Genomic DNA, 26755 nt, shown 5'->3' with positions numbered 1-26755 from the left:
ACTACATGAAAAACATGTAGGAAGTTGTGACCCTGGACTACAAAACCAGCCATTTTTCAAAATGAATAAGCTTTCCATGGACGTATAGTTAGTTAGGATAGGACAAAATTTTGGCTGAGATACAATCATTTGAATATCTGGAATCTGAGGGTGCAAAAACATCAAAATATTGAGAAAATCACCTTTAAAGTTGTTCAAATTAAGTTCTTAGCAATGCATATTACTAATCAAATAATAAGTTTTGATACATTTATGGTAGGACATTTACAAGATATCTTCATAGAACATGATCTTAAGTTAATATCCTAATGATTTTTGGCACAAAGGAAAAATCGATACAATTTGATCTATACAATGTATTTTTGGCTATTGCTATAAATATACCCATGCTACATATGACTGGTTTTGTGGTCCAGGGTCACATTTAGTTTTCCAATAGTTGGAAAGCCAAACTGTTTGAGCGATTTGAATGATTTGCTACTTAAACTGTCAGGATAAGTTATTAATATCAAGCCAATCTTAACAAAACTTCACCAGACATCTCTAAACCATGCATCATGTAAAACAATGTGTTAAAACACCACTAGCTAGAGTAAGGCACAGCTGGATTTTAAAACCACTCGTGTTCATGCTAAAAATGAAAAATTAGTAGTACTACAGGAGACCAGACATGATTATTTCGTGGAAACTTAAAAGATACTGGAAATCCAGGACAAGAAGATACATAGCTCACCAGTGCACTGGACTTTTAGTCCTTTTAAAGGCTATTCAGAGTAGTTTAAATAAGCCATTAACCGCATGAAAACAAGTTCAGACATTAAAAAAAATGAAATTCATATTTAATTCATGCAGCACTGGGTTTATTTGAGGCCATGTCGTTCTAAGTCCTGCCAAATCTTTTATTTGTTTCTGGGATTTTAATAGCAGAAATGCACTATGAGTAAAGTTGACCTGGCCGGTTCTTCTGGTAGGTACTCTACAAACATCACATGACTTCACTTTTTTCAGCTATTAGCAAGGGAGTTAACAGCTTTAGAAGAGCCAAGAGAGTTAACCAGAAAACCTTCTGAGACAAATTCAGGATTTGAGATTCGAAACAAATCAAAGCAAAATTGATTCAGAGACCTTCAACATTTCTCACATTTTCAGTTTATTCACTATAGTTTAGAAAATGGTAATGAAATATGACAATTACTCAGAGTTCAACTGTGTCAGAAGAAATTAATATTGATAATGTCAGATACGTTTGATAGAAAGGTATGTAATGGATTACAATCAACCAAAAATGTAGACAACTGTTAGTATGACAATATTTACACAACTATCAATACTTTGTTGACCAATTACCAAGCAATGATTCATTTTGTTCAGTCTGTGGTGTAAAAAGGTCACATTAGCAATTAAAAAACAAAAAAAAAAAAAAAACACTTAAGCAAAACATGGTCAGATCAAAGTGTCTGAATAATTTCTGGTTTTAATGGTAGTCCACTGTATGAAGAATCTTTGGGTATAATGTCACATTTCACTTTAATTTGTTATCCACACTTACATAGATTAACTATAGTGTCCTGCTCCCACTAGTAAAAAAGTATCAAAAATTATATCTGGTGTCTGAATAATTTTTGGTTGACTGTAGGATACACAAAATTAGATTTGTTGCCCAGTTTTAAATTTTTTTTTCTTTTGCGTTAATAAATGAACATGCAGTTTTTATGACCTTGTATTGTTTAAGAAATGACAAGTATATTTGTTGCTTCAAAAAACAGCAGCGTTATGCAAGTTAACTGCAAAAATAGCTAAAAGAGTATTAAAATTGTATGGAGAAAAAAAAATAACCTAACGGTGACAGCATGTAAATACACACTTTCCCATTATACTAGGGCTCTATAAAATCGGTTTTATTTTTTTCAGATTAAATTTTAATTTTATTTTTTCTGTTTTAATAGTTTAATTAAATATTATTAAATCAAAAAGCATGTCTATTTAACTTAAATCATGAAACTTACACAATTTAACAGAAATGTATTAAAAGTTTAACAAAAACTACATTTTAGACCCTATGAAATAGTTTTTTTCTGCTCAAATCTATTTTTATTTTTACAAACTTCTGTATTTTCCATTAATTTTCTGAATTCTATTTTAATGGTTCTATTTTAAATTTTAATAATCAAAAGCATCTCGAAATAATTGATTTCTCCAAAAAAACTATATACATTTTTATAGAAATAATGTGTTATTTAAATTCTCCTGGTAAATAAATTCTGGTAAAGAATTTTTCTGGTAAATATTCCTTCAAAGTAATGTTTCTATAATATTTTTATTGCCAATAGTACCATCATTACATCAAGTGATATATTTCTATTTTAGTTTCTTCAAGTTAAACCAAACTTTTATTTTGACGGATTGCTGTGAAGACCTTCACATTTCTGTTTGTAAATGAAATGATGGTAGCTTTGTTTTTGTTTTTTTCAAAAGAAACTGTAAAATACTCATGAAGTGACTCAGAGAAAGTCCGAGGCTAAAGACACTGCACACGTATGTGTGTAATAAATAAAACTGTGCGTTTGTGCCATTCATTCACACAGAGAACATGCAGGATTCATATTTAGATAGTATTTTGTGGATTATATTCACAGACACTAGGCCATATCACATTTTAATTTAAGTGTACTGACTTACTTATTATAAAATTATATACATTAAATTCCATTTTTATAACTGGATTCTGCAATTCCATCTGCGTTTTCACAGAAATCATAGGGCCCTACCATTATGCACACAATCTGAGATCACTAGTTCAAATCTTCTATTCTAAACTTTTTAAAAAAAATACATTTTATAGGTTTTTAACAATTTGAGTGAAAAATGTAATTGGAAAATTGACCTGAATTACAAAATGCATTTGTATTCTCGATAGGTTTGCATGAAACCTCATGTTATCTGCAATAACTTGATCCAAAGAACAAGAACATCTGATGAGTTCACATGATCAGAAATTGTGCAGAATCCTAAATATTGCTGAACTATTAGTTTACGTAACATTTTTGAATTGTTTACCAATAATTTGCAAGTTAACAGCCCAAACCTGCAATGGCCAGATTGTATTTTAAAAATCATGTTGGAAAAAAAAAAGTTCACGTCCATGTTTCTCATCAACTAGCTATAATAATATTGCCTGAGCTTCATTTACAATTCAAAAACCTGTAAAAACACAAAGTACAAAAGCACGTGACCTCTGCGATGAGCTGGGCAGCCAGAACAAAAGTCCGAGTGCTGAAAAGGGTGAGAATCAACTTGCTGCGACCGTTTTTAAGTCGATGGGGGAGGGTCAAGAGCGAAGAGACAATTGGCTCGGAAACCTCATCTCTCTCTTAATTTGTTCCTAAGGAGATTAATTAACAAATCTTACATTTCACGCGCATGAAGTTTATGTTAAACAGATGGGGAAATGCGAGGTGGGGAGGGGTGGTGGGGGGGTTAGTGTGACTTGCATTTGAGCAGAACATTTCCTTAACAATAAAAAACAATCTTCCCAACTGCAGCAGCACTCAGAGGAATTCAATGCCCCTCCCCCACTCTTCCCTAACCCTCCCCTCCACCTCCATTACCATATCAAAGCCCCGAGTTCAGAGCAAGACTTCTCTTTCAAGAATGGAAGCAAGGCATCAGGAGGGAGGAGGAGGAGGAGAGGACAAGACCGCAGCGGCAGGGAAAGGCCTGAGCTCCAGCTCGCTTTTATCCCTGCTGTTCGGTGTAGGAGAGAGAGAGAGAGCGAGACAGAGGCAGACACACCGAGACTGTGGAAAAACAGATGTAAAGACTACTGATCAGCACTACAATCATGTGCAGTAGAGGAGGCTGCCTTCTTTAATTCACATTCCAGAGGCAGGAGATAAAAGCGGCGGGGAGTCTTGGAGAAAGGCAGTGCAGGTATATATATATAATGTGTGGAGCTGGGAAGGAGGTGGGGGACGTGCTGATCACAATGATGGACATCATCCACCACACAACTCCACTCAGAGCTGAGGCTTGTTCAGACAAAGTCCAACCAGATTTTCAAGCAAAACAATACATCTCTGCAAACTCCAGCACATCCAGTGTGAAAAATTGTACTGCGACAAGCCATTGTTTTTATTCAAATGCTGGACTGACTTTTTATATGTTTAAATCTCACTTAGTATGGAAAATAGAATTCAGATTCACATTCTACTTAACATTTGTTTTGTACAGTGACCAAGATTTTTACTACAATAATACAAGACGTTAATATGGTTACAAAACAGCAGCCCTCAAACATAAATATGAAATTATTTAAGTATTCCTGTTGAATAGCAGCACAAAAAATAGACAGCACATTTTCGTACAGTGCTGGATGAATGTAAAACAAAACTAAACATCATAAAAAAAATTTAATACATAAATAGATTTAAATAAAATCAAATAAATATAATAAAATTTATTGGGATTTGGAATTCCCAAATACTATTTACTGCAAATACATCAAATTTTAGTAAAATAAAATAATATAATTATGCATTAGAAATATATATATATATATATATATATATATATATATATATATATATTTGATAGAAATAAAAAATAAAAAAATAATCTAAATAAACAAAAAAATAATCTAATAAAAAATATATATTGGGATTTAGATTTCCTAAATAGTATTTATTGCAAATACAAAGCATTTGAATAAAATAATATATTATTAATTATAAATTGTGTATTGAAAAAACAAACAACAACAAATTAACTTTAAAAATATTGGGATTTAGAATTCCCAAATATACAGATTTTTTTGTAATATATATAATAATGTATATATATATATATATATATATATATATATATATATATATATATATATATATATAAATAAATTATGCATTATTAATTGTATATTTAAAAAAACAAAACTAATAAATATATATAAGAATTTTAAGAATATATATAAAGAATTTTCAAATAAATCCTTTTAGTGCAAATAGAATTTATATATATAGACACACTTTAAATTATAAATAAAAAAATCTAAGAAATATAATAAAATATTTTGGGATTTAGAATTACTAAATACCATTTATCGCAATTCCAAAGAATTTTAGTTTTGCCGCAAAAAATGCATTTTATCACAACAAATTGACCATAAACAGACTTTAACGGAAAAACTGCAGCTCAGATCAGACAGTAATGGCCTTGCTCCTGTCATCTAGTAAAACAGCTCATTTACGGCGAAGTCTTCAGGGTAAAACACGGATTGTAGATTAAGTTTGGCGATAACCGAAGTGATGTATGGAAAAATTCTGACCATTAACTTCGCCTGTCTGCACTGCCGACAACACCTTCCATTTAGTGCTGCATTTCGCCCCGGCCCTTTCTCCACTGGCAGGCTAAATGTGAAAATCAAAGTGAATGACATTAGGTAAATAAGACAGCAGGTTGCCTTGGCAACAGGGACAACCCCCGATACCCATTCCTCTAGCCTACCCTTTACTTGCATCCAATTATAGGAAAGTAAGACTGGGTTATTGACAGATTGCCACAAACCGACCGCTGCACATCATTTTTGCACTGTAATTCCACATGAGCATGCTTGTTACAGAAGCCGAGATGGATTCAAGCTGCAGGATATGACAGGAAAGAAACGAGAGAAACCATGGCACAAAGACAACGCCAACACCTCCATAAATATTTAATCATTTGTCAGCCTCTCGTTTGAGGGGAGAAAGCTGCAGATCTGCCAGAAAACTGACCACTGTGGATCTTCCAGTTAAGATGCGGGAGCCGTTACCTGTTTGGACCGCCATGGTTTGCGTGGACCGGGTTCACAATGAGAAACGCAACCTCTAAAGCAATCAGACTAAAGCAAATACACATCTTGCCAGTTCAAAGTGAGATTTCACACAACGTAAACATCGAATCCATTGCTATGACACTTAATGATTGCAGTGGGCGATACAATAAGACACCTGGAAAGCCCAGAGGAACGCTACCGACGCTAAAAAAAAAAAAAAAAAAAAAAAGAGCACAGGGACACAATAAATTTAGTCTGATGATTATTAAACACCTGTCTCTGCATATGGTCAATGCAGAATCAATACGGAGTAATGAAAAAGATCTACTCGTAATGTGGGAGTGCGGCTCGAAGACACAAACCCGCACACGAGTTCTGCATTGGCAGAGCAAGCGAACGACTTACCAGTTTTTTCTTTGATCTCGCATAAAACACTGAAGAGAGCCGGCTTCATCCTGTGGCAGTTCAGTGCGTGTTTTCTGCAAGAGAGAAAAGGGAGTGTGTTAGAGACTCTGATTTTATTTCATTTCGAACAGTCCAACATATCGACCGCTATTTGGCCTTTTTAAGCTTATTGGCATCTGTGCCCAATTAACAAAGTGCCTATCTGTCAGTTTACAAATCTACCAAATGAGGGAAATTCAAAGCCACTGATAGAGCCATTTATTTACATGCTTTGTATACGTGTTATTTTAGTGCCAGACTGACTAAAAAAATTATTCAAATACAACAACATAAGGTTCACACAAAACGTGTGCTGAATGCAATTGCAAAGTGAAGTTCCTCATTTTGTGGGTCAGTTCTGAAAGAAGCAGCAGATTAACACAATCTGGCATACTTTACCACATCTCTTTAAAATGTGAACCTGGACCACAAAACCAATCGTTAGGGTCAACTGTTCATACATAGCTTCCATTGATGTATGGTTTGTTAGGATAGGACAATATTTGGCAGAGATACAACTATTTGAAAATCTGGAATCTGAGGGTGCAAAAAAAATCAAAGCACTGAGAAAATCGCCCTTAAAGCAGTCCAAATGAAGTTCTTAGCAATGCATGTTACCAATCAAAATTTGATATATTTATGTAAGGAAATTCATAAAATATATTAAATGGAACATGATCTTTACTTAATATCTAGGGCTGTCCCCGACTATGAATTTTCATAGTCGAATCAGAATTTTCGAATCTTTCTATAGTCGACCGATAGTCGAATCATCTAGGCCTATGTGTGTGTGTGAATGGGTTGGGAGGGGCACGACACTATAGTCAGCAGGAGGGTAAAACTATTTTTATTTTATTTTACACACTGCACACAGCAACAACTTTTAATAAAGCGACCAAAACTGCCTGCCAACTGACAGACGAACTTATTTAGGTTTAAATAAAAACACAGAACGCGTCTTTTAGTTCTAAAAACGCGAGGCGCACAGCACTGCCTTTTTTGGTGACTTTTAATAAAAGAGCAGTGTGCTGCGGTTTTTTTATGTTGCTAAGCAACGACCAAAACAGCTGTCCTGTCAGTCAAATCAAAGGATTATAGCGCGAGCGCTCTAAAATCTTATTTTCTTGCTGTTAAGTAAACTGTCATATTAGCAGAAACCCTAAATAATAGAGCTCCGGGTTACCCACAATAGACACCAAAGGTTTCTCCTCCATTTCTTGCAGTCTCCGGACTTTTTAAGCAACGGTAAACTTTCCTCACCACAACAGAAGGCCCGCCTCTCCATTCATTCGATTGGACAATGGAAAAGAACGCGAATGACGTTGGGCGTTTTTCCGCTCAGAGCGCTCCTGCAAAAACACGAGTCTGTCACAGGGGTGGTTGGATTTATTCACAAACACGTTAAAAATATTTATTGAACGCTTCTTTCTTTTCACTTTTGTTTTTACTGCATTATCATAATCAAAGGCTGTATATAACTTAATATAACCGTACAAAACCAGTATTTCTGTGTGCAATTAGACATTGAGCACCCCCATATTGCCAAAATGGTATGATGCTCGTTTCACCCGCGAAGATTCGACTGTGAGATCGGTGGTCGAATCAGGCTCCGCATATCGATGCATCGAATCTTCGACTATTCGGGGACAGCCCTATTAATATCCTAATGATTTTTGCCATAAAAGAAAAATCGATAATTTTGACTCATACAATGTATTTTTGTCTATTGCTACAAATAAACCTGTGCTACTGAAGACCCGTTTTGTGGTCCAGGTTTACATATATGCCTGAATATATGACCAGATATAATGCTCTTCTACATCATTTCATAATCATTTAATTAATGCTGCCATAATCAAGAAAAAAATATATATACAAAAGCCTTTTTTACACAAAAACTATTTACTACTTGGGTTTAGTACCTGGCCTTTTTGAATTAGCCCAAAATGTTTTCACATTTTTGTGAATATTGAGTATATATCATTTACCATGCTTGAATTTTTTTATGTATAGCATCGATTTTTTACTAATCGGTCGGACCAGGAAAAACATTATAAACTGCCAAAAAATGTCTGAGGAACAAAAGGTGTTTATGGTTGGCCAAACTGAACCAGGATTTCCAGGGCAAGAATCTTGACAACATTTGTGTTGGTTTTAAACATTTCCAATCAGGTAGATGAAATAAGGCTAATTTCTTTATACTACTCTTTGTCAAAATATTGCGCATTTTCCTGCTTACTAAGTTCTTCTCTCTTTAGCAGCTTCCACACATTTTTTTTGTGGTTTAGACCGCACAAATGAACAGAACATCATATTCATTAGAACATTAACCTTGCAATCAATGCTGTCGTTTACATTTGACTATTGCCAATATGGCCGCACATCCAGGTAACTGACCAAATCGTGACCATAGCATGCAGGCATTTTATATAATTGACTAATCATGGTTTGCGGGCAAGCGGGATCTACAGAGAACGGTCAATGCAAACACACTTACTATAGAACACGTCAAGAAGAAAACAAAGCCAAAAGCCGGACATTTTAGGCCATTTAGAAATCCCAGCCAGGACATGTCCAGGAATAAGAGGACATATGGTCATCCTATTTTTAGAGAATCGTTCATGATTGATTCTTCAAAGTCTCAATTTAAAGCATGCGTCGTTTGGCCGCCAAACAAACCAGAGGATTTATGGTTATTGAGGAGATATCGACAACCTTTAACATTCCTTGCTTGAATATGATTACAATCACAGGTGCAAACATCTCCTCCGGAATCAATCAAGATGTAATGGACACACTAAGACTCGAGTCTTTTAAAAAGCTCAGCGTCTGTAGATTGAGAAGATACAGCAGCAGTCTCGGCTCACTCGGGCTAAATGAGTAACTGACACATGGCCCTCATTTGTCTTCAGGGAAAAGCATTCCACCCTTTAATGGTATTATCCAGCCCTTTTTACACCCTGAACGTGCTTAATTTATTGAGCAGGTCTGGAGAATATCAAAACAAGCGAGGACCCTCTGTCTCGCAGAGGAAACATTCTTCTCGAAGCCAGAATCATATGTGCTAAATCCAATCATCGATCATTTCAGGGCAGTCTCCCATCAGCAAACTTTATTTCCAGGCTCGGTGAGCTCTGATGCATGGGAAGCTTATCTACACGCAGCCAGATTTCAGCGCTACTGTATTAGAGAGCAGATGAAGCATGCTTTCCAGGAGCATTGTTAACCCGTAACAAATGCCAATAATCGAGGTGTACTCGTTAAAGCCGTTCAACTAGCAGCTGGGATTAACATGCCACCTGAGCACGAAACTGATAAAGCCACAAATCATGTGACATACACCCAATCGTAAGCGCTTTCTATTCTTAGAATTGCCTATCAAAAAATGTTGCATTTCGCAGAAATTCAATGCTACGAATAATCCTTTAAAAAAGGAAGAAAAAAGTCCTGAACACCACAAAACTCACCGCCTAATATTGCAGTTGGCCGCAGCTAAACAAAGTTTCCCTTTTGCTCCGAGGCAAACAGATAACGTGGGAAATCCCAAAAAAATATTGGTTTTTTTTGTGGATGAGGCCTTAAGCTGATGACACACAGTGCAACTCGTTGGGTAATTTTGTTGGAAATGGGCAACGGCAGTAGATTGGGCAACGCTGAATAGGTTACTGTTGATTAGTTAGCTTGTCTTATCACGTTGCCTGCTTTCCAGCTGTCGTGTTTATCATCCAACATGAGCTAGAGGCCGAGCAAACTTCAGATTTACTTCTAGCTATGGCTTCATTTGCTGCCTAAATGCTCTTTGTTGGCTTTGGCGTGTTCACGCCCAGATATTTCAGGTATGTTGCATTCAATGCAAGCGGTACAAATATTTCAATACATGAGATGGCAAAAAAGAATCATTGAGTTTTAAATGTAGGTTATTTCCTTTTGCTCACAAGTGACATATACACAAAAACATCAAGTAACGACAACTGACATTACAACAGAAATCCAAACTCATGTTTATGGATGGATGATCATGAAAAGGCGTAACTGACACAACTGAAACTTTCACTGGGATGTAAATGACAAGGGAAGGTTTTTTTTGTATTAATTGTATGACTATCTTAAGGCCATATGTGCTTGGGAGAGTTTCACTCTTGGTTCTCGGCCTAAGAGTGGGTGAGTTTCACCACATCTCACGAGGTGGTTTGAGTATGTTTTACGTTTAGTCTGAGGTGTTTATTGCTTAAAAAGTGCAATGTGAACACATACGGTGTCGGTTTTACCTTCTCATGCACATTATTTCTAAATATTTTGTCCATTACAAACTATTACACATAGGAGAATGATGACATGCAATGAAACAAAGGAGGAGGTAAGTTGCTCATTCTCATTTCTAGAGATAACAAGGGGCATGTTTTTAAACTATTGTCAAATACACACAGAAACTGAAAGGTTTTAGTTTAGTTTTCTGTGAATATGTAATTTTATAAATGACAAAATCATATAATAAATGAAATAGCATTTTTAAACACAACCAGTCAAAAGTTTTTGAACAGTAACATTTTAAAAGTAGTATCTTCTCTTCTGCTCACTAAGCCTGCATTTATTTGATTAAAAATACAGCAAAAACAGTATAATTTTTAATTATTTTTACTTTTTAAAATAACTGCTTTCTATTTGATTATCTCTTTGTAATTTTTTCTTGTGATTTCAAAGCTGAATTTTCAGCATCATTACTCCAGTCTTTAGTGTCACACGATCCTTCAGAAAGCATTTTAATATGCTGATTTGCTGTTCAAGAAACATTTTTATTATCATCATCAATATTTAAAACAGTTGAGTACATTTTTTCAGGATTCTTTGATGAACAGAAAGATCCATTTCATTATTTATCTATAATGTATACTTTTGTTTAGCAAGGATGCTTTAAATTGATCAAAAGTGATGAAAAAGATATTAATAATGTTAAAAATGATTTCTGTTCTTCTGAACTTTCTATTCATCAAAGAAACCTGAAAAAAAAAATTCTACTCAGCCGTTTTCAACATAATAATAATCATTTTTGAGCAGCAAATCAGAATATTAGAATGATTTCTGAAGGGCCATGTGACTGGAGTAATGATGCTGAAAATTCATCTTTGAAATCACAGGAATAAATTAAATTTTAAAAGATATCCAAACAGAAAATAGTTTATTTTAAATAGCCAAATTTAAAAGTTGTACTGTTTTGCCGTACTTTACATCAAATAAATGCAGGCTTTGTGAGAAAAAGAAAAAACATTAATCTTACTGTTCAAAAACTTTTGACTGGTAGTGTATGAATTAATATTAATATTTTTGACAAACAAATGGTTATTGTACAGACTATCAGAACTAAAACTGACCCAAATAAGAGCCCAGTTTTAGAGCCAGTGCAATGAGAACTAGTTCTTGCTTGATTCACATTGCGGTCTATTCAAATGAATCCGAGTTTGGTTGTTTTGAATGTTTAGCCCCACTTTATAAAAGATTAAGCTGCTTCTTAAAACTGTATGAAGGTGCATTTTTCTCTTTGTCATCAGCATGGAGGGGATGATGGGGGAGAGAAGAGGAGGGGGGTGCTCATGCGCTCCTGTACTGACCTGTGCTGGAAGTTGAGCGGCAGGGCACACCCTGCTGTGCTCCCCCCCAGCTCCCCCTCCCTCTGTGGGGTCCACTGCGCCGGTGCCTCCTCTGGCCAGCATCTGGACACAGGGCAACAGGGTGAGAGGCTCAGGGCAGCAGGCTCAGACAGCGCTGGCATCTGCCCCCCACCGTCCCTAATGACATCCCACCCCATCCTCCCCTTACACTGTGACCAGAGACCCCCACAGTAAATAATGCAGAGAACAAGAACAAAAAACAGAAATCAAGTCATATGAGGATGGAATCAGAACAAGTCTGATTGTGCCAAAAAAAAAAAAAAAAAAAAAAAGACATGGGTAAGAAATCAGTACCTACTAAATGCAAAGAAATCATAAAGTTACTTGACTAGAAATATCTAACCAACATGAATGAATAAGAACATTTAGTAAATGCTTAACTTGCAGCTCTTTTCTGATGGATGTAATGTGGTTTGTCAACTCAGCTGACCTTATACTTGCAGTGACAAAAACAGGCCAAAGCAAGTTAAAAAGTCTTGTGCATTTCATTTGTTTTAGCACGCAATGAAAAAGCAATCCAGACAGGACCAGGTCTTAACGCGCTCTTCCCTTTCTGAACGAAGCACGTGGCTCCACTCAGCAAATAATGCAGGTTTGGGACACATTATACTAATTAATTTAAGAGGCATTATGATCCATTTAATGAGATACCACAACTGTGCACATTTCATTAGTCTCAAATAAAGGAAATCTATTTATAAAACATGAAAAAAGAGAAATGTGTATTGTAGTGTCCAAGAATGCTGACCGGACAAGGTAAAATCCCTCTGCAAATGAAGCAGCCTTCTCTGCCCTAAAACCATCCCGCACTTGACAAAATAATAATGCATATTTCTCTCAGGTATCTGAACTATTTCAGGTCTGCGCGGAAGCACCGAAGGGCTTTTTTGCTTCATAACTGAAGGCGGCAAGGGCTTAAACTCAAGAATAACTGCAGAATATCAGTGACAGAGAAGAAGTGACTAAAGAGAAAATGCATTTACGTCCATCACTAACAATATCTGGCATTATCCTTAAAGGAATAGTTCAGCAAAAAAAGTCAATTCTGTCATTCGCTCACCCTCGTGTCAACGAGATGCTTTGAAGAGTGTTTACACTGCCTTTTCCCATACAACTCAAAGCTCCCTATGCTGCACCTCTCAAATCTAATTCGAGTCTGCATATTCAAACTTGCCATATTATGATCAGTTATGAGACACACAGTGTTTTGCATCATTAACATGACACATGCTGTGACAAATCTTCATGCCAGTTTGAAGACGCAGAAGTTTTGATTAGATTTGCAAGCTACGGCAGAGGGGGGGAAAGTAGTAATAGGTTACCTTGAGGAGTGATTTCTACCTAATCCAGCTTTTAAAAATATATTTTGTTATCTTTATTGTTGGGTATGATCTATGTAATAATAAAAACTTTTACACTCTTTCACTGGAAAACTTCAGACTCCCCTTTCTTCAAAACTTGGTTGAATGAAAGGTTTAAGCTATTTTAAGCCTAACTTTTGCATTGTCAAATTTCAAACTGTGTGGCTTTCTGGATTTTATCAGGTCTGCATAACGTACCTTTACATAAAGTTCTCCATGTAACAATTTTTGAACCTTTCGTAAGCCTATACACTGAAAGAAAATAATTAGGGATGCACGATATTTATCGGACAGATAAATTATTGACCGATATGGGTAAAAATTACGTCATTTTTATTGCTCCGATAAATAAATGAAATCCGATCCGATAAAGTACTCTTGCTGGTAAATCAATCAATCAGTCGGGTTTATCCGAGATTCATCTGCTTTCCGAATGCGAGTGACTGCAGCTGTAAACTGCAGTGACTCTCAGCCTTTGTCGCGTTTAATACGGCATCATCTGTGTCGTCATCATCGCCTTCGACAGTCTGGAAGTTTTTCGCGGTGGCAGAGGAGGACGATGCTATTGCTATTTGCAACATGTTTAGCAAGGATTCTGAGAGGAGGTAAAAAGCCGTCAAGTTTTAACACAACAAATCTCACTTCAGAGGTTGTCATCGCGGTGAATCTGTTTTAGGGGCCGTTCACGCGTGGAAAACGCTAGACGCGCCGCTTTCTCTTTCTTTCCAAACCTCTCTGTAGCCTGCTCTGCTGTGGCGTCTGCCATTGCTAAGCAACCATGACCTGCGCTCTCCATAAAGACGCTGAAGTTTCAGCAAAGGATAAATGAATTGTCAGCATTAAAAATCGCTTGCAGTAGCTGTTATTAAATTTATTTAAAAATGGTTATTCCTGTACAGCTATGATAAGCTGTTTCTCCACCTTGGCAGTGCTTTCAATGTTATTAAAGGAACGGGTGAAGCTAATTGGTTGGTTCATGTCATATGACCTGCGTTGGGCTTGCGGCATTCTGAAAAGTTGATGTTTTTAATCTCGATTCTGATGTTTTATTCCCCGCCTTGTACGATTTGGTTGCTGCACACATTCATAATATGATCAATAAGAAGCTTTAACGGACATTTGGACATCTGACGTTACTCCATGATGCACTTTTAATTTCTTCCAGGTTGACAAATGTCAAAGCATTTTATTTATTTAGAATTGTGGTGCCTTACACAAAAGATAAAAACATTTTTGAAGAGTCAGGAGTCAGGACTGATGTTTGCTATGATTGTTAGACCCAGATATATACAGCAATATACATTTCATTAGTTTATCTCAGATTTTGTATTCTCCTGGGTGCACAAAATTATCATATAAAAATATGAACGTATCGGTATCGGCCACAAGAAGGACTTAATTATCGGTTATTTGTAAAAAGTTTTCATATCGTGCATCCCTAAAAATAATCGTAGAAACAATTTTGACTCAGAAATTGTTAATAAATTTCACAAACACATATGAAATGCCAAAAATACATTAAACATGCATTTTGGAAGTAAAAGGATCTGAAACAGTATTTTTTGGTGAAATATACTCAAAGAATGTGCATGCTTATGCCAGGTGGTATAAATTCAGTTGAACTGGAACACTTTTTGTCACCGAGTTGACTGGGAAAACTAAATACACTCTAGACATTCCCCCACAAGAAACATTTTTAGGTTTCCATGACAAAAGATCTTTTCTAACAATTTGAGATGCCGGTCTGTTTCCTCGAATAAAGCTTACATATAAGACTTGATCTCAAGTCATATTGATGAACATTTTTTATTATACTTACTAATTTCTGAAGCTTGATTGCATTCTTCCCCATTCAATTTCATGACTTTCAGCAAAATATTTCCTGGATTTCATCAAGTCTGCATAATGTACCCTTGCATAATGTAATGTAATGTAATTCTCCCTGTAACAATTTTTGAACCTTTCTTAAGTCTACACTGAACGAAATTAAGCGTAGAATCAATTTTCACCCAGAAATTGCTGATAAATTTTACAAACACAAAAGAAATGGCAAGAAATATTTAATTAAACATGCAATTTTAAAGTAAAAACATCTGAAATAGTATTTTGTAAAGTATACTCAAAAACATTATTCACAACTATGTTGTACACTTACGTCAGCCTGTATTCAGCCTGAATTGGGACACTTTTTGTTATTAGGTTGACTGAGGAAAAACTGTCTCAATATATCCTAATGCAGGTGATATTAGATCATTTCAGGCTTGAGCAAAAGCATTTAATTTGGATGTTTGGATGACAAAGTCTCTCTGTAAGAATTTTAGAACCTTTCTTAAGTCTACACTGAACTAAATAAAGCGTAGAAACTTTTTTCACTCAGAAATTGCTGATAAATTTCACAAACACAAAAGAAATTGCAAGAAACACATTAAATTAAACATGCAATTTTGAAGTGAAAACATCTGAAACAGTATTTTTTTGAGAAATGTGACCCTGGACCACAAATCCAGTCTTAAGTAGCACAGGTATTGCGGTTTTTTCTTTTATGCCAAAAATCATTAGGATATTAAGTAAAGATCACGTTCCAGGAAGATATTTTGTAAATGTCCTTCTGTAAATATATCAAAACCTAATTTTTGATTAGTAATTTGCATTGCTAAGAACTTCATTTGGACAACTTTAAAGGCAAGTATTTAGATTTTTTTGCACCCTCAGATTCCAGATTTTCAAACAGTTGCATCGCAGCCAATTATTATCCTATCCTAACAAACCATACATCAATGGAAATCTTATTCATTCAGATGATGTATAAATCTCAATTTTAAAAAAATTGACCTTTATGACTGGTTTTGTGGTCCAGGGTCACAAATACACTCAAAAAGTATTTTATTCACAACTATGTGTATGCTTATGTTAGCCTGTAAGAAGACTTTTTGTCATCGAGTTGACTAGGAAAACCTAAAATCAGGATTTTACATCAGTAAAGGATTTTATATCATTCTGACTTGAATAAAAACATTTACTTTGGACGTTATCTTACATATAAGACTTGAACTCTAGTCATATTGACTATATTAATTTCTGGAGCTTACATTACGTTCTCTGTAACAATTTTTAAAATAATTCTCTAATTAATTCACAACTATGTGTAACCTATGCTATCCTGTATGAATTCAGGTGAGTAGACACTTTTTGACATTAAGTTGACTGGGGAAAAACTCAAAACAGGTGATATTAAATTGATTTGGGCTTGAATAAACTCATTTACTTAGGATTTGGTTTTTTGGTTTTAATGAAATTATTTTTTAACAGTTTGCTCAAAGCTTGAACTCAAGTCATATTGGCTATAATTTTATATTATATATATATATATATATATATATTAATTTCTGGATCTTAATTGCATTCGTCAGCCAGGACATTCTGCAAAATAATGATTTTTTTATTTTTAGACAACCAGTTCCTTATGTAGATGGCCTATCTACATCCAAACACCTTCAAAACCCTCTTCCAAAACATTATCAACACAACAATCATCTGACGGGTCTTTTGCACAAGTGAAAAAGTGGCCTCACAACACTATGCCCCAATAAATGCAGTATAGACATAAAAGCAATATGGTTGCATTCATAAGTTCCCTGTGTAGCGACCCTCCATCTCATTAATAGAAACTCAATTTGTGGACAGCTGCACACACGCGCACATTATAGGAGAATTGATTGCGCCCAACACACAATGAAAAGGATGAACACCAAGGGAGGAGGAGGAGGGTAAAAGAGAAGTGAATTAATTAAGAGAACCAGGTGGTCAAATGGCTTGGTGGAAAATCACAAGCTAATGACACATATACACGCACATACGATCCCTCATTAAAAAGGCAGCTTTTGTCCGGGATCGGCGGCTCGAGTTGACCTTTCAACAGATCGCGGGTCACCACCGATCCATACGAGATCAATTTCACCTCGGCCGGTAAAAACACACCGACTGGATTCTGCTTGAAAAGGGGGTAAAGTCTTCAAACTTGTCGGGTGCTTTCGTCTCGAGGTTAAGTCTGACACTGTTTGACGGCGATGACTTAATTAAGCGCTCGCTGATTATCTATGCTAATGACGAGGTAGCACATTAATCCAATTCATTTATCTAGTGGGGCCTCAATCTGGCAGACGCTCACTGAAGACCAAATGGCTTCACAGAGCCCATGGGCTCCTGATAACAAACATATTGCTTGACCTCTAAAGCCTTTTTGGCCCCATTTAGCAAAACCAGATGAGGGAAAACACTCAACTCCTGGAGTTCGAGCAATTATAGTCCTATTATCAATTTGGAGGATGTTTTGTTTATCATCTGAATGGAAATCGGCTAGGGCTGGGAATCGATTCTGAGACATTGGGAATCGAGAGTGAATTCCATCGTCGATTCACAAAAATAAACTGAATGAAAACGAGTCTGTACTGAGCTCACCTAAGGATGCAGCCTTCTGTTTGAGAAGCACCCATTAATTTGCCTTTTGCTAGCTAATAGTAATCAGAAGTCTGATTCGTTTTAAAAAAAAGGTTTCGTTCAGAAAGAACCAATCCAAACAATTATTTTACGGCGGAACTGGCTCATGTTGTCCACAATTTTGAGCGCTGCACAACAGAATAGATCATGACGTGATCAAGGGTCTTGATCTTATTTCCATCTTAAATGCTATTTTTTAACCTTTCTACCAGCCATTTATAATTCTCAAAGAAAATGCTTAGAGCGCATCTGATTGACAAATAAACCACAAGCTCTTATATCAGTCTTGTTGTTCTGTTGGTAATGTTCTGGTTATTTTATTTCAGTCTATAGTTTTCTAAATTTGTGCAAAGCATACTGTTAAAGTAAACATCATTCAGCTGAACTGTGCACATGAATTTAGACACTTCATGTATTGTTTTGTTCATGCAATAAACACCATGCATGTCCACTGATGAGGAATGCAGACAAAACTACAAAAATCAGTCAAAGCAACAGAAGTGTATCAAATGAAGGTTCACATTATGAGAAGGATACTTTCTACAACCTTTACATCCCGCAGTCATTGCAAAATTAGGTTCCTCTAATAAAAAAAAAAAAGAAACGAAAAAGAATTGAAAACAAGAGTGAGGAATCGATTCTTGAAATCGAATCCAGAATCGATTCGAAGAATTTTGAAATCTAACAGCGCTAAAATCGACATTTCGTGCGTCAGTTTGTCGGTAAAAAAAAGTGAAAAAACGTCGACAGTTTCAGCCACATGACTTGTACTTTGATTATAATAACTTTCATTAGGTATATTGCGTAATCATTAGTAAATGCAGATGTTTTTATCCAAAGCTAGTCATTAAAACTTTAATCTAACGCCAACTTTTAACTTGAAAGAGAATATGCAAGAACGCCCAAACAAATGATTAATTAACACTTTAAATTGCATTTTTTAATGTAACATGAGCAAAAGGTGCAATGCATTCTATCACATGCCGCACAATTGTATCTATTTATATAGCATCTGTATAATACAACGAGATGTAGATTTTATCGAGCTGCTGTTGCATATTATATGCTTTTTCGTGAGTGCCTCCACACAGGTCTTACCTCGCCTGGGCTTCGTCGAGGCTCTCGTCGGTGATAGCCATGATCTGCTGGAGAATATCCCCTATGTCTTGCTGCGGCTGACCGAGGGACTGCTTCCGAACCGAATCGGGGTCACCCACGTCGGCTTGCGAGAGTCCGCCGAGTCCGCCCATGCTAGCCAGCATTCGGGTCTGATCATCCATAATAGTTCAAGCCGTATCTCTCCCCACCGCAAACCAATGAAAGCGTGTATCAGCGCTCTGTCTCAGCGACCATGTAAGTTACCACCAACGGCGTGAATACAAACGTGGAGCTGAAGGAACCACTAGATAAGAAAACAATGAGAGTGCGACTCAAATGTGGGCTTTAGCCACATCAAAACGACGCGCGGTGGATGGATAAAGGCGGATAGCCAAGGGGGGGAAAACAATGTTTCAATTCGTGTTATCTAAAGCAACACCAGCAGTCTAACAAGAAAATAAAAGCGTCCCTGGAAACATGAAGTATCCCAAGCGCGGCATCTCAAAGTAACATCGCTTGTCTAAACAACTCACAGTCGGCGATAAAAATCATTCATGTTCACAAATACGCGAACAATCGGGGCTGTTGTCGCTGACAGCTATTACAGTAGAAATCTCAGACACTACTAACAAGCTGGACTAAACCAACCAGAGCGGCTAACAAGCTAATAGAGAGGAGAAAAAAACTCTATGCTGAAAATAAATCGAAATGGAAACTCTAGCGTTCGCTTATTAGCGTCCCCTCACTTTGAAAAAGCAAAAGCTCAACGGACAAAACGAACCCCGAGAGCGGCGGACGAGCGTAACAGCTTTTACGCGTAAAAGCGACACAATTGACTCGCAGTGTTGGCTAGCTGCTTAGCAGCGGGGCTAACTAGCATTCGAGCGCTGCTAGCAACAGATTCATACGGGCTCCACGAACCCCCGGGACCAACAGCAAACTGCCCCCCTCCCGGCTCTGCCTGCGCGAAATTAGCTGGACGGCTCGAAACGGCTTAGAACGGCAACGCTCAGCTCCATGCCAGCCGAATCGACTCAGTTGGTTTGTTCCCAAGCCGCGATGCTGTCGTAGAAAGACTTGCCCCTCTCTTGTGTTTCTGCCCTCCTCGGCGGCTCTTTCTCCCCCTCTGAGCGAGCGCACCACTGCGCGCGTTCACGCTACTACATACGAGGCCATACGTCATCAGCGCGCACAAAAGAGCCGCTGCCGTGGCGAGCCTCTAGGGGCGACACTGAACGCGCAGACGCCTCGCACGTCCACGTACGTTTGTAAACAACTCGCGCGTCTCTTTCGAACACAAAGCTGAAGCGAAGTATTTAACCATGGTAACCAAAGGTAAAACAATGAATGGCGCCTCATGGCTGTGCTTTGATCAGTGTAACTATGGTTGCTGTCAGACAAGCTGTGGTATTTAGCAACTATAATTACAATTGGGAATGGACTCACTCACTTCCCTAATAACATGACTGATAATCGCACATTGTCTGTAGTAAAACCGTGGTAAGTTTATGTAATGGTTTAGGTCGAGTGAGGAAATCTCCTCTGTGAACAAACACTATTTTTGCTAACAGCATTTGTGACTCCGGACGACAAACCCAGTCATAAGGGTCAATTTGTTTTGGCTGAGATACAACTATTTGAATATCTCAAATCTGAGGGTGCAAAAAAATCTAAATACTGAGAGAATCGCCTTTAAAGTTGTACAAATTAATTTCTTAGAATGCATGTTACTAATCAAAAATTAAGTTTTGATATATTTACTGTAGGGAGTTCACTAAATAAATTCATTGAACATGATCTTTGTTTAATATCCTAATGATTTTTGGCATAAAAGAGAAATTGATCATTTTGACCTATACAATGAATTTTTGGCTATTGCTACAAATATACCCGAGCTGCTTAAGACTGGTTTTGTGGTCCAGGGTTACATTTTACAAAATATTCTATTATTCAAATTAAATAGCTAGACTATGCAAATCAAGCCTGCCTGAATGGTTGTGAAGCCAACACCAACATCAAAATGTCTGAAATGGTGATGTTTGCTTTTCTGGAGAAATAACGACAAAATGTTCCATTTTAAAACATATTTAGCAGAGCGGCTGTTTTGTCAAATAAGTTTTATTGAAAAAAAAAACAAGATTTTGAGAATGAATTTGAAATCTCACATATTTTGTTTCTATTACATGTACAAAGAGTACAATCAAAGTAGAAAAGAGATAAAATGAAAAACAAAACAAAAACCCAAATCACAAACCATCTCATATACAACCTGTTTACATTAGTTTGTAAAGTATAATGAAAAAAACATGAAAACAAAATGATGCATTAATACGGTTTCCATCAAGGTAACAGAGAAAAGGGTTTTGAATACTCTTCTGGTTATTTAGAGGCATATAAAAACTAAAAATATGTTTGCATGTTTAATAATTTAGCTTTTAAAGAAATAGCTCCCACAAAAATGAAACATTTGTCATCATCTACTCGCCTCATGTTGATACAAACCTGTATAACTGACTTTATTCTGCAAAGACAAAGAAAATACACTACCGGTCAAAGGTTTTTGAACAGTAAGATTTTGAATGTTTTTTAAATAAGCTCACCAAGTCTGCATTTATTTGATCCAAAGTACAGCAAAAGCAGTACAGTTTTAAAATATTTTTACTATTTAAAATAACTGCTTTCTATTTAAATATATTTCAAAATGTAATTTATTCCTGTGATTACAAAGCTGTTTTTTTAGCATCATTACTTCAGTCTTCATTACTTCAATCATATGGTGATTTGCTGTTCAAGAAACATTTATTATTATTATTATTATCATCAATATTTAAGACAGTACATTTGAGTAATTTTTCAGGATTCTTTGATGAACAGAAAGATCCAAAGATCAGCATTTATCTGAAATAATAAGCTTTTGTAACAGTATACACTATACCATTCAAAAGCTTGGTCAGTATAATAAAAAAGAAATTATAGAAATCTAAACTTTTATTTAGCAAGGATGCTTTAAATTGATCAAAAGTGATCATACGGACATTTACAATGTTCAAAGAAACCTGAAACAAATTCTACTCAGCTGTTTTTAAAATAATAATAATAATACATGTGTTTTGAGCAGCAAATCAGAATCTTAGAATGATTTCTGAAGGATCATGTGACTGGAGTAATGATGCTAAAATTCAGCTTTGATATCACAGGAATAAATTACATTTTAAAATATATTCAAACAGAAAACAGTTCTTTTAAATAGTAAAAATATTTCAAAATGTTTGCTGTACTTTGGATCAAATAAATGCAGGCTTGGTGAGCAAAATAGACTTTTTACTGGTGGTGTTTGAATTAATATTGATATTTTGACAAACAAATGGTTATTGAACAAGCTATGACAACTAAATCTGACCTATATAAGAGCCCAATATTTTTTTAGCACTGGAAGTCAATGGGAGCCAAAACTATTTTATGAACATCCTTCAAATAATTTCCTCTTGGGTCCCATTCAGATTAGGTGTCTTCATTTGGTGTCTTTAGTACTAGTAATATTTATATACATCTTTATTCTTTTTGGTTCATTTTACCACTGGCCCGGATTTACCTTTCTTATGAGGAATACAAAAGAAGATATTTTGAAGAATTTTAATGTAGAAACCGTTTTGGTCACCAATGACTTGCATTCCATTTTGTTCTGCAGAACAAAAGTCATACAGATTTGGAGCAACAGGATGAGTAAAAGACCTTTAAAATGTGACATTATGGTACAAAATATTTATTCTGCATGAAATTTTTTTTTTGACCAATAACTTGCATGCGTAAGAAAATAGATTAATTAGCAAAAAGGTTTAGAGAATCGATCTATCTAAAAAAAAATAAAAGAAAAAAAGCTCCACAGTATTCACTTATTTCCAAAGTATGATTAAACATAATCTAACGAAAATATGATTATTTTCATGTTTTGTCCATAGAAAAAGGCTAAGTATAACATCAGTTATTTAAATCAATGTCTTTTTTCAAGTGCACGGACAGTTCAGATTAAAAATAAGTGGTCCCAATTTTTTTTGCAAACGTGGACATTTTGGGGTAGTTCATCACTCAGAGAGAAAAGACAGGCTTCTCAGATGAATGGGTGCTGGAATATGTGGAGGGGAGAGACTCAGCCTGGAGCATTTCAATGGGAGTTTGATGATGTGTGCGCAGAGAGAGGAATGGGACAAAAGTGGTCCAGGTTTATGCTGACGCGTAGCACATCTCTCGGCTACAATCTAACACTAATCAATCTGAAGTGAGAATGAGAATATTAGAGAACAAACTGTAACCCGAACTCGTTATCACAGCGTTGCTTTCGCACAGCCAGATTTTGAGTAATTGTAAATCTATATTTTTTTCCATCTTTCTCCTTTCATTTCCTAAACGATGGACAATGCGCTTCTGTGGCACACTGGTAAAATGAACCACAAAATCATATTATATATATATATATATATAGATGTGTCGACTTTATGAAATTAACAATAATTTGCATATTCATATGTAGGATTATGCATTATTAAGTGTATTATGAATTATTATATTTATATCATTATTAATATTTTTTTGAGAATATGTATTCAGTGCTCTAACAGTTTTGCCCTAACTGACCTTTTGAGACATGACATGAGACTGTATGCTGTTGCTATGTAGCTATGTTATTTTCGTACATTTTATCATATCTATCATTAACTCCGACAGGCAGACCGATGTTCTTAGAACAAGAAGTACTTCTTAGTAAATGTGCCTTTTTAAAGTCTGGGTTGGTGGACAAATATGCAAATTAATAACACTTTTGATCAGAGGCTGAGACATGAGTATTGCGTTCTTAATCAAAATATAGAAATATTAACACACATTAATAATCATCTTGAAATATTAGACGTTTTGTTATGTCTTATTGATTAAGCTACTCAATATAGTGCTGAATGCTTTATTCATCCTTAGAAGTATATGTTTCATCTGTATTTTTCCATCTTCATCTATGTATGTGTGTGATGTCCGAAGCACAGTTCCGCAAAATGTATTCTTGGTACTTAATGAAGACAGTTTAGGTGGACAATTAGATTAACATTAACACGTCTCAATGTCTCAAGATATAAATTAAATTAAACTAAAAAGGAGAAATGAAACTGCACGTCCACTCAACTGAGTTTATAATTACTAATCACGAGTTTATTCACGAGTTGATGTATTTTCAACTGACTTTGACCTTCAGACTTCCTGAGTTGTCTGGTTTTAGGATATAAAAAGTCTTGCAATTGTATTTAGGACAGATCGGAGACTTCAGACTTCTCAACCTCCTTTACTCCGATCTCAACTTTCTTCTGGGTGCACCTGAAACAGTCTAATTTTCTATTAGACTTATTTTTCTCAGATTTGATATTAGTATATCAATATCAATAATTTGACTTTATTAATTGCAATTTGGCTTTTATGGAATTCTCAACTTTTAAGACAGTAAATATTATTATTGCAATATTTCTTATAATTTTTGCATTTGTATATCTTAATAATGATCTTAATAATGATATACCTAAATAATGATCTTTGTGTGAATGTCCACAAAACTTGAAGACTTCCTGAGTGTATACTGTATAAGCAGTAGGCAGTTTTAGAAAAGAAAAATGTAAAAGATGAAAAAGAGGAATAAGGGAGAATCAATAAATTATGAATAATTATTGCTATTGTGTAAATAATATGTTATCATGTAATCCGTAAAAAAGTAACTGTAGTCTGATTAAGAGTATTTTAAAATGTAATATACTCTAATTACAAGTACACTCTTAAAAATAAAGGTGCTTCACGATGCCATAGAAGAACTTTTTTTGTCTAAATGGTTCCATAAAGAACCTTTAACATCTGAAGAACCTTTATGTTTCACAAAAGGTTGTTTGTGGCGAAAGAAAGTTCTTCAGATTCTAAAAAGGTAAGAAAGAGATGGTTCTTTAAAGAACCTTTGACTGAATGGTTCTTTGTGGAACCAAAAATGGTTCTTCTATGGCATTGCTTGAAGAACCTTTTAAAGCACCTTTTAAAGCAAGAGTGTAACTCCAGTTTGTAATCTGATTAAGTAATCCAGATTACATGTAATCAGTTACTAACCAGCTCTGTATACATATAAATATATATATATAAAATGTATATCATCAAATGCTTATTTTGCATACCACATGTATTTTCATTTATCAGTGAAGATTTGTTCTGCGTATTACATATATTACAACAATTTCAACCAGTTACTAATAATGGAGCATGATTTAAAGAAACAGTTTACCCAAAAATAGATAAAGGACTCATATTTTAGCTCCAAAGCAAGGGTTTGAAGTTAAAAATTGATTGATTTGTTTTGTTTTTTTTGCAACCATGCAGCTTTTCACTTCTCAAGACATTAACTGATGGACTGGAATAATGTGGATTGCTTGTGGATTATTATGTTTTTATCAGCAGTTTTGATGGCACCCATTCACTGCAGAGGATTTGTTGGTGAGCAACTGATGCTAAATTTCTCCAGATCTGTTCCTATGAAGAAACAAACTCATCTGCAACTTAGATGACCTGAGGGTGAGTAAATCGTGATTTTTTTGTATTTTTTTATCAGCTATTTGGAATTTCTGATGGCACCCATTTACTGCAGAGGATGTGTTGGTGAGCAAGTCAGGACGAATTTCTACAAATCTGTTTTTATGAAGAAACAAATCTACATCTTGGATGACCTGAAGGTAAGTAAATAAGCTAATTTTCATTTTGAGTGAACTGCTCCTTTAATATGTCCAGCAACAAAAGGATCTGATTTTAGAGGGTTTTCGCAGTAATGCCATAGAGTAACTATTCGGCTTCAAAGGACCTTCCAGTGAACTGTTTTTCTTAATTTTAAGAAATTCTGATGATCTAAAGAACCTTTTTCAATAATAAAGAACATTTTGTCTGAAGAAAAGGTTCTTCATGGAACCACAGATTCCAATAAAGATTCTATTTCTGAAAGTCTATCTACGTGGGCAACTACTACCATCACATGCATGCATTAATCTTTGTCAATTGACATTTAATTTAAAAGTATTTGCCACCATGAGAATAGTTTTTCCCCTCTTGACTGTGAATAGGTATTCTTCTTAAATCTGTTTGAGGCAGATGCACCCTCGGCCCACAAGCGCTGAGCCTCATTTTCATCTAAATAAGAATCGATCCCTCTTGCTGTGCCACCCCCAGTGCTTCTAACGCTTAACCCCACTCTCCTGCTACACCACCTCCATCCCTACATTAACAGAGAAAACTAAATACAAGCCAAGTCTAATCAGCCCGCGTGCACACCAGAGAAAAATGACCTCGTTTTCGAGCGGTTGAGATCGAAACGGTTAAAGGTTTTTCTTTTGGGATTGTTAAAACGTCTGTCTTCAATTTCTTTGATCACGGTGGACGTAGTATCGAGAGCGAACGCAGCTTTGTTCAAACTCAAATACTATTATTATGCCATGGGAGTTCAGAGCAGGTCGTGTTTAGTCTTGTGGGCATGGAAATGTGATATAAACAGAGAGGATGTGAAGTGGGGAAATCACTGGGAAAATCTTCTAAGCCTGTTTCTTGCTCAGCAGCCCTGTGTGATGGTGAATAGAGAACAAGGGCTGGAAGTGTGGGGGAAGGGGTCACGGGACGCACGAGAACAAACATAATAGATGGCTAAAAGGCCCTCAAAGAGCTCATGACTAAAGCCCAAAGGCCAGTGCCTTTTCTTTAAGCTAATAATGATGACTTAAAGCGTATAAATACAAGCTTGCGATGTTTGTCCTGGAAACAAGACACCAGCACAAACCGTTTATTCAATTTTACCATTCAGGCAGAAGAAAAAAACGCCAGTGATGGAT

At 35.8% G+C, this 26755-nt stretch overlaps 1 protein-coding gene across 1 annotated transcript in view; it reads right to left on the bottom strand.

Moving 5' to 3' along the window:
* Positions 1-19991, bottom strand: part of pbx4 (pre-B-cell leukemia transcription factor 4) — a 54951-nt gene extending 34960 nt beyond the window's left edge. Inside the window, exons 1-2 of the mRNA XM_073838008.1 lie at positions 18873-19991; positions 6212-6285 (exon numbers count right to left, since the gene is read on the bottom strand). Coding sequence (XP_073694109.1) covers positions 6212-6285; positions 18873-19054 — 256 coding nt within the window. The 5' untranslated portion in view covers positions 19055-19991. The remainder of the gene's footprint in view (positions 1-6211; positions 6286-18872) is intronic.
* Between the last annotated feature and the right edge of the window lie 6764 nt (positions 19992-26755).

This window comes from Garra rufa, chromosome 1, assembly GCF_049309525.1.
Source record: "Garra rufa chromosome 1, GarRuf1.0, whole genome shotgun sequence".
Taxonomy (NCBI): domain Eukaryota; kingdom Metazoa; phylum Chordata; class Actinopteri; order Cypriniformes; family Cyprinidae; genus Garra; species Garra rufa.
This window is presented reverse-complemented; position numbering and strand designations above follow the sequence as displayed.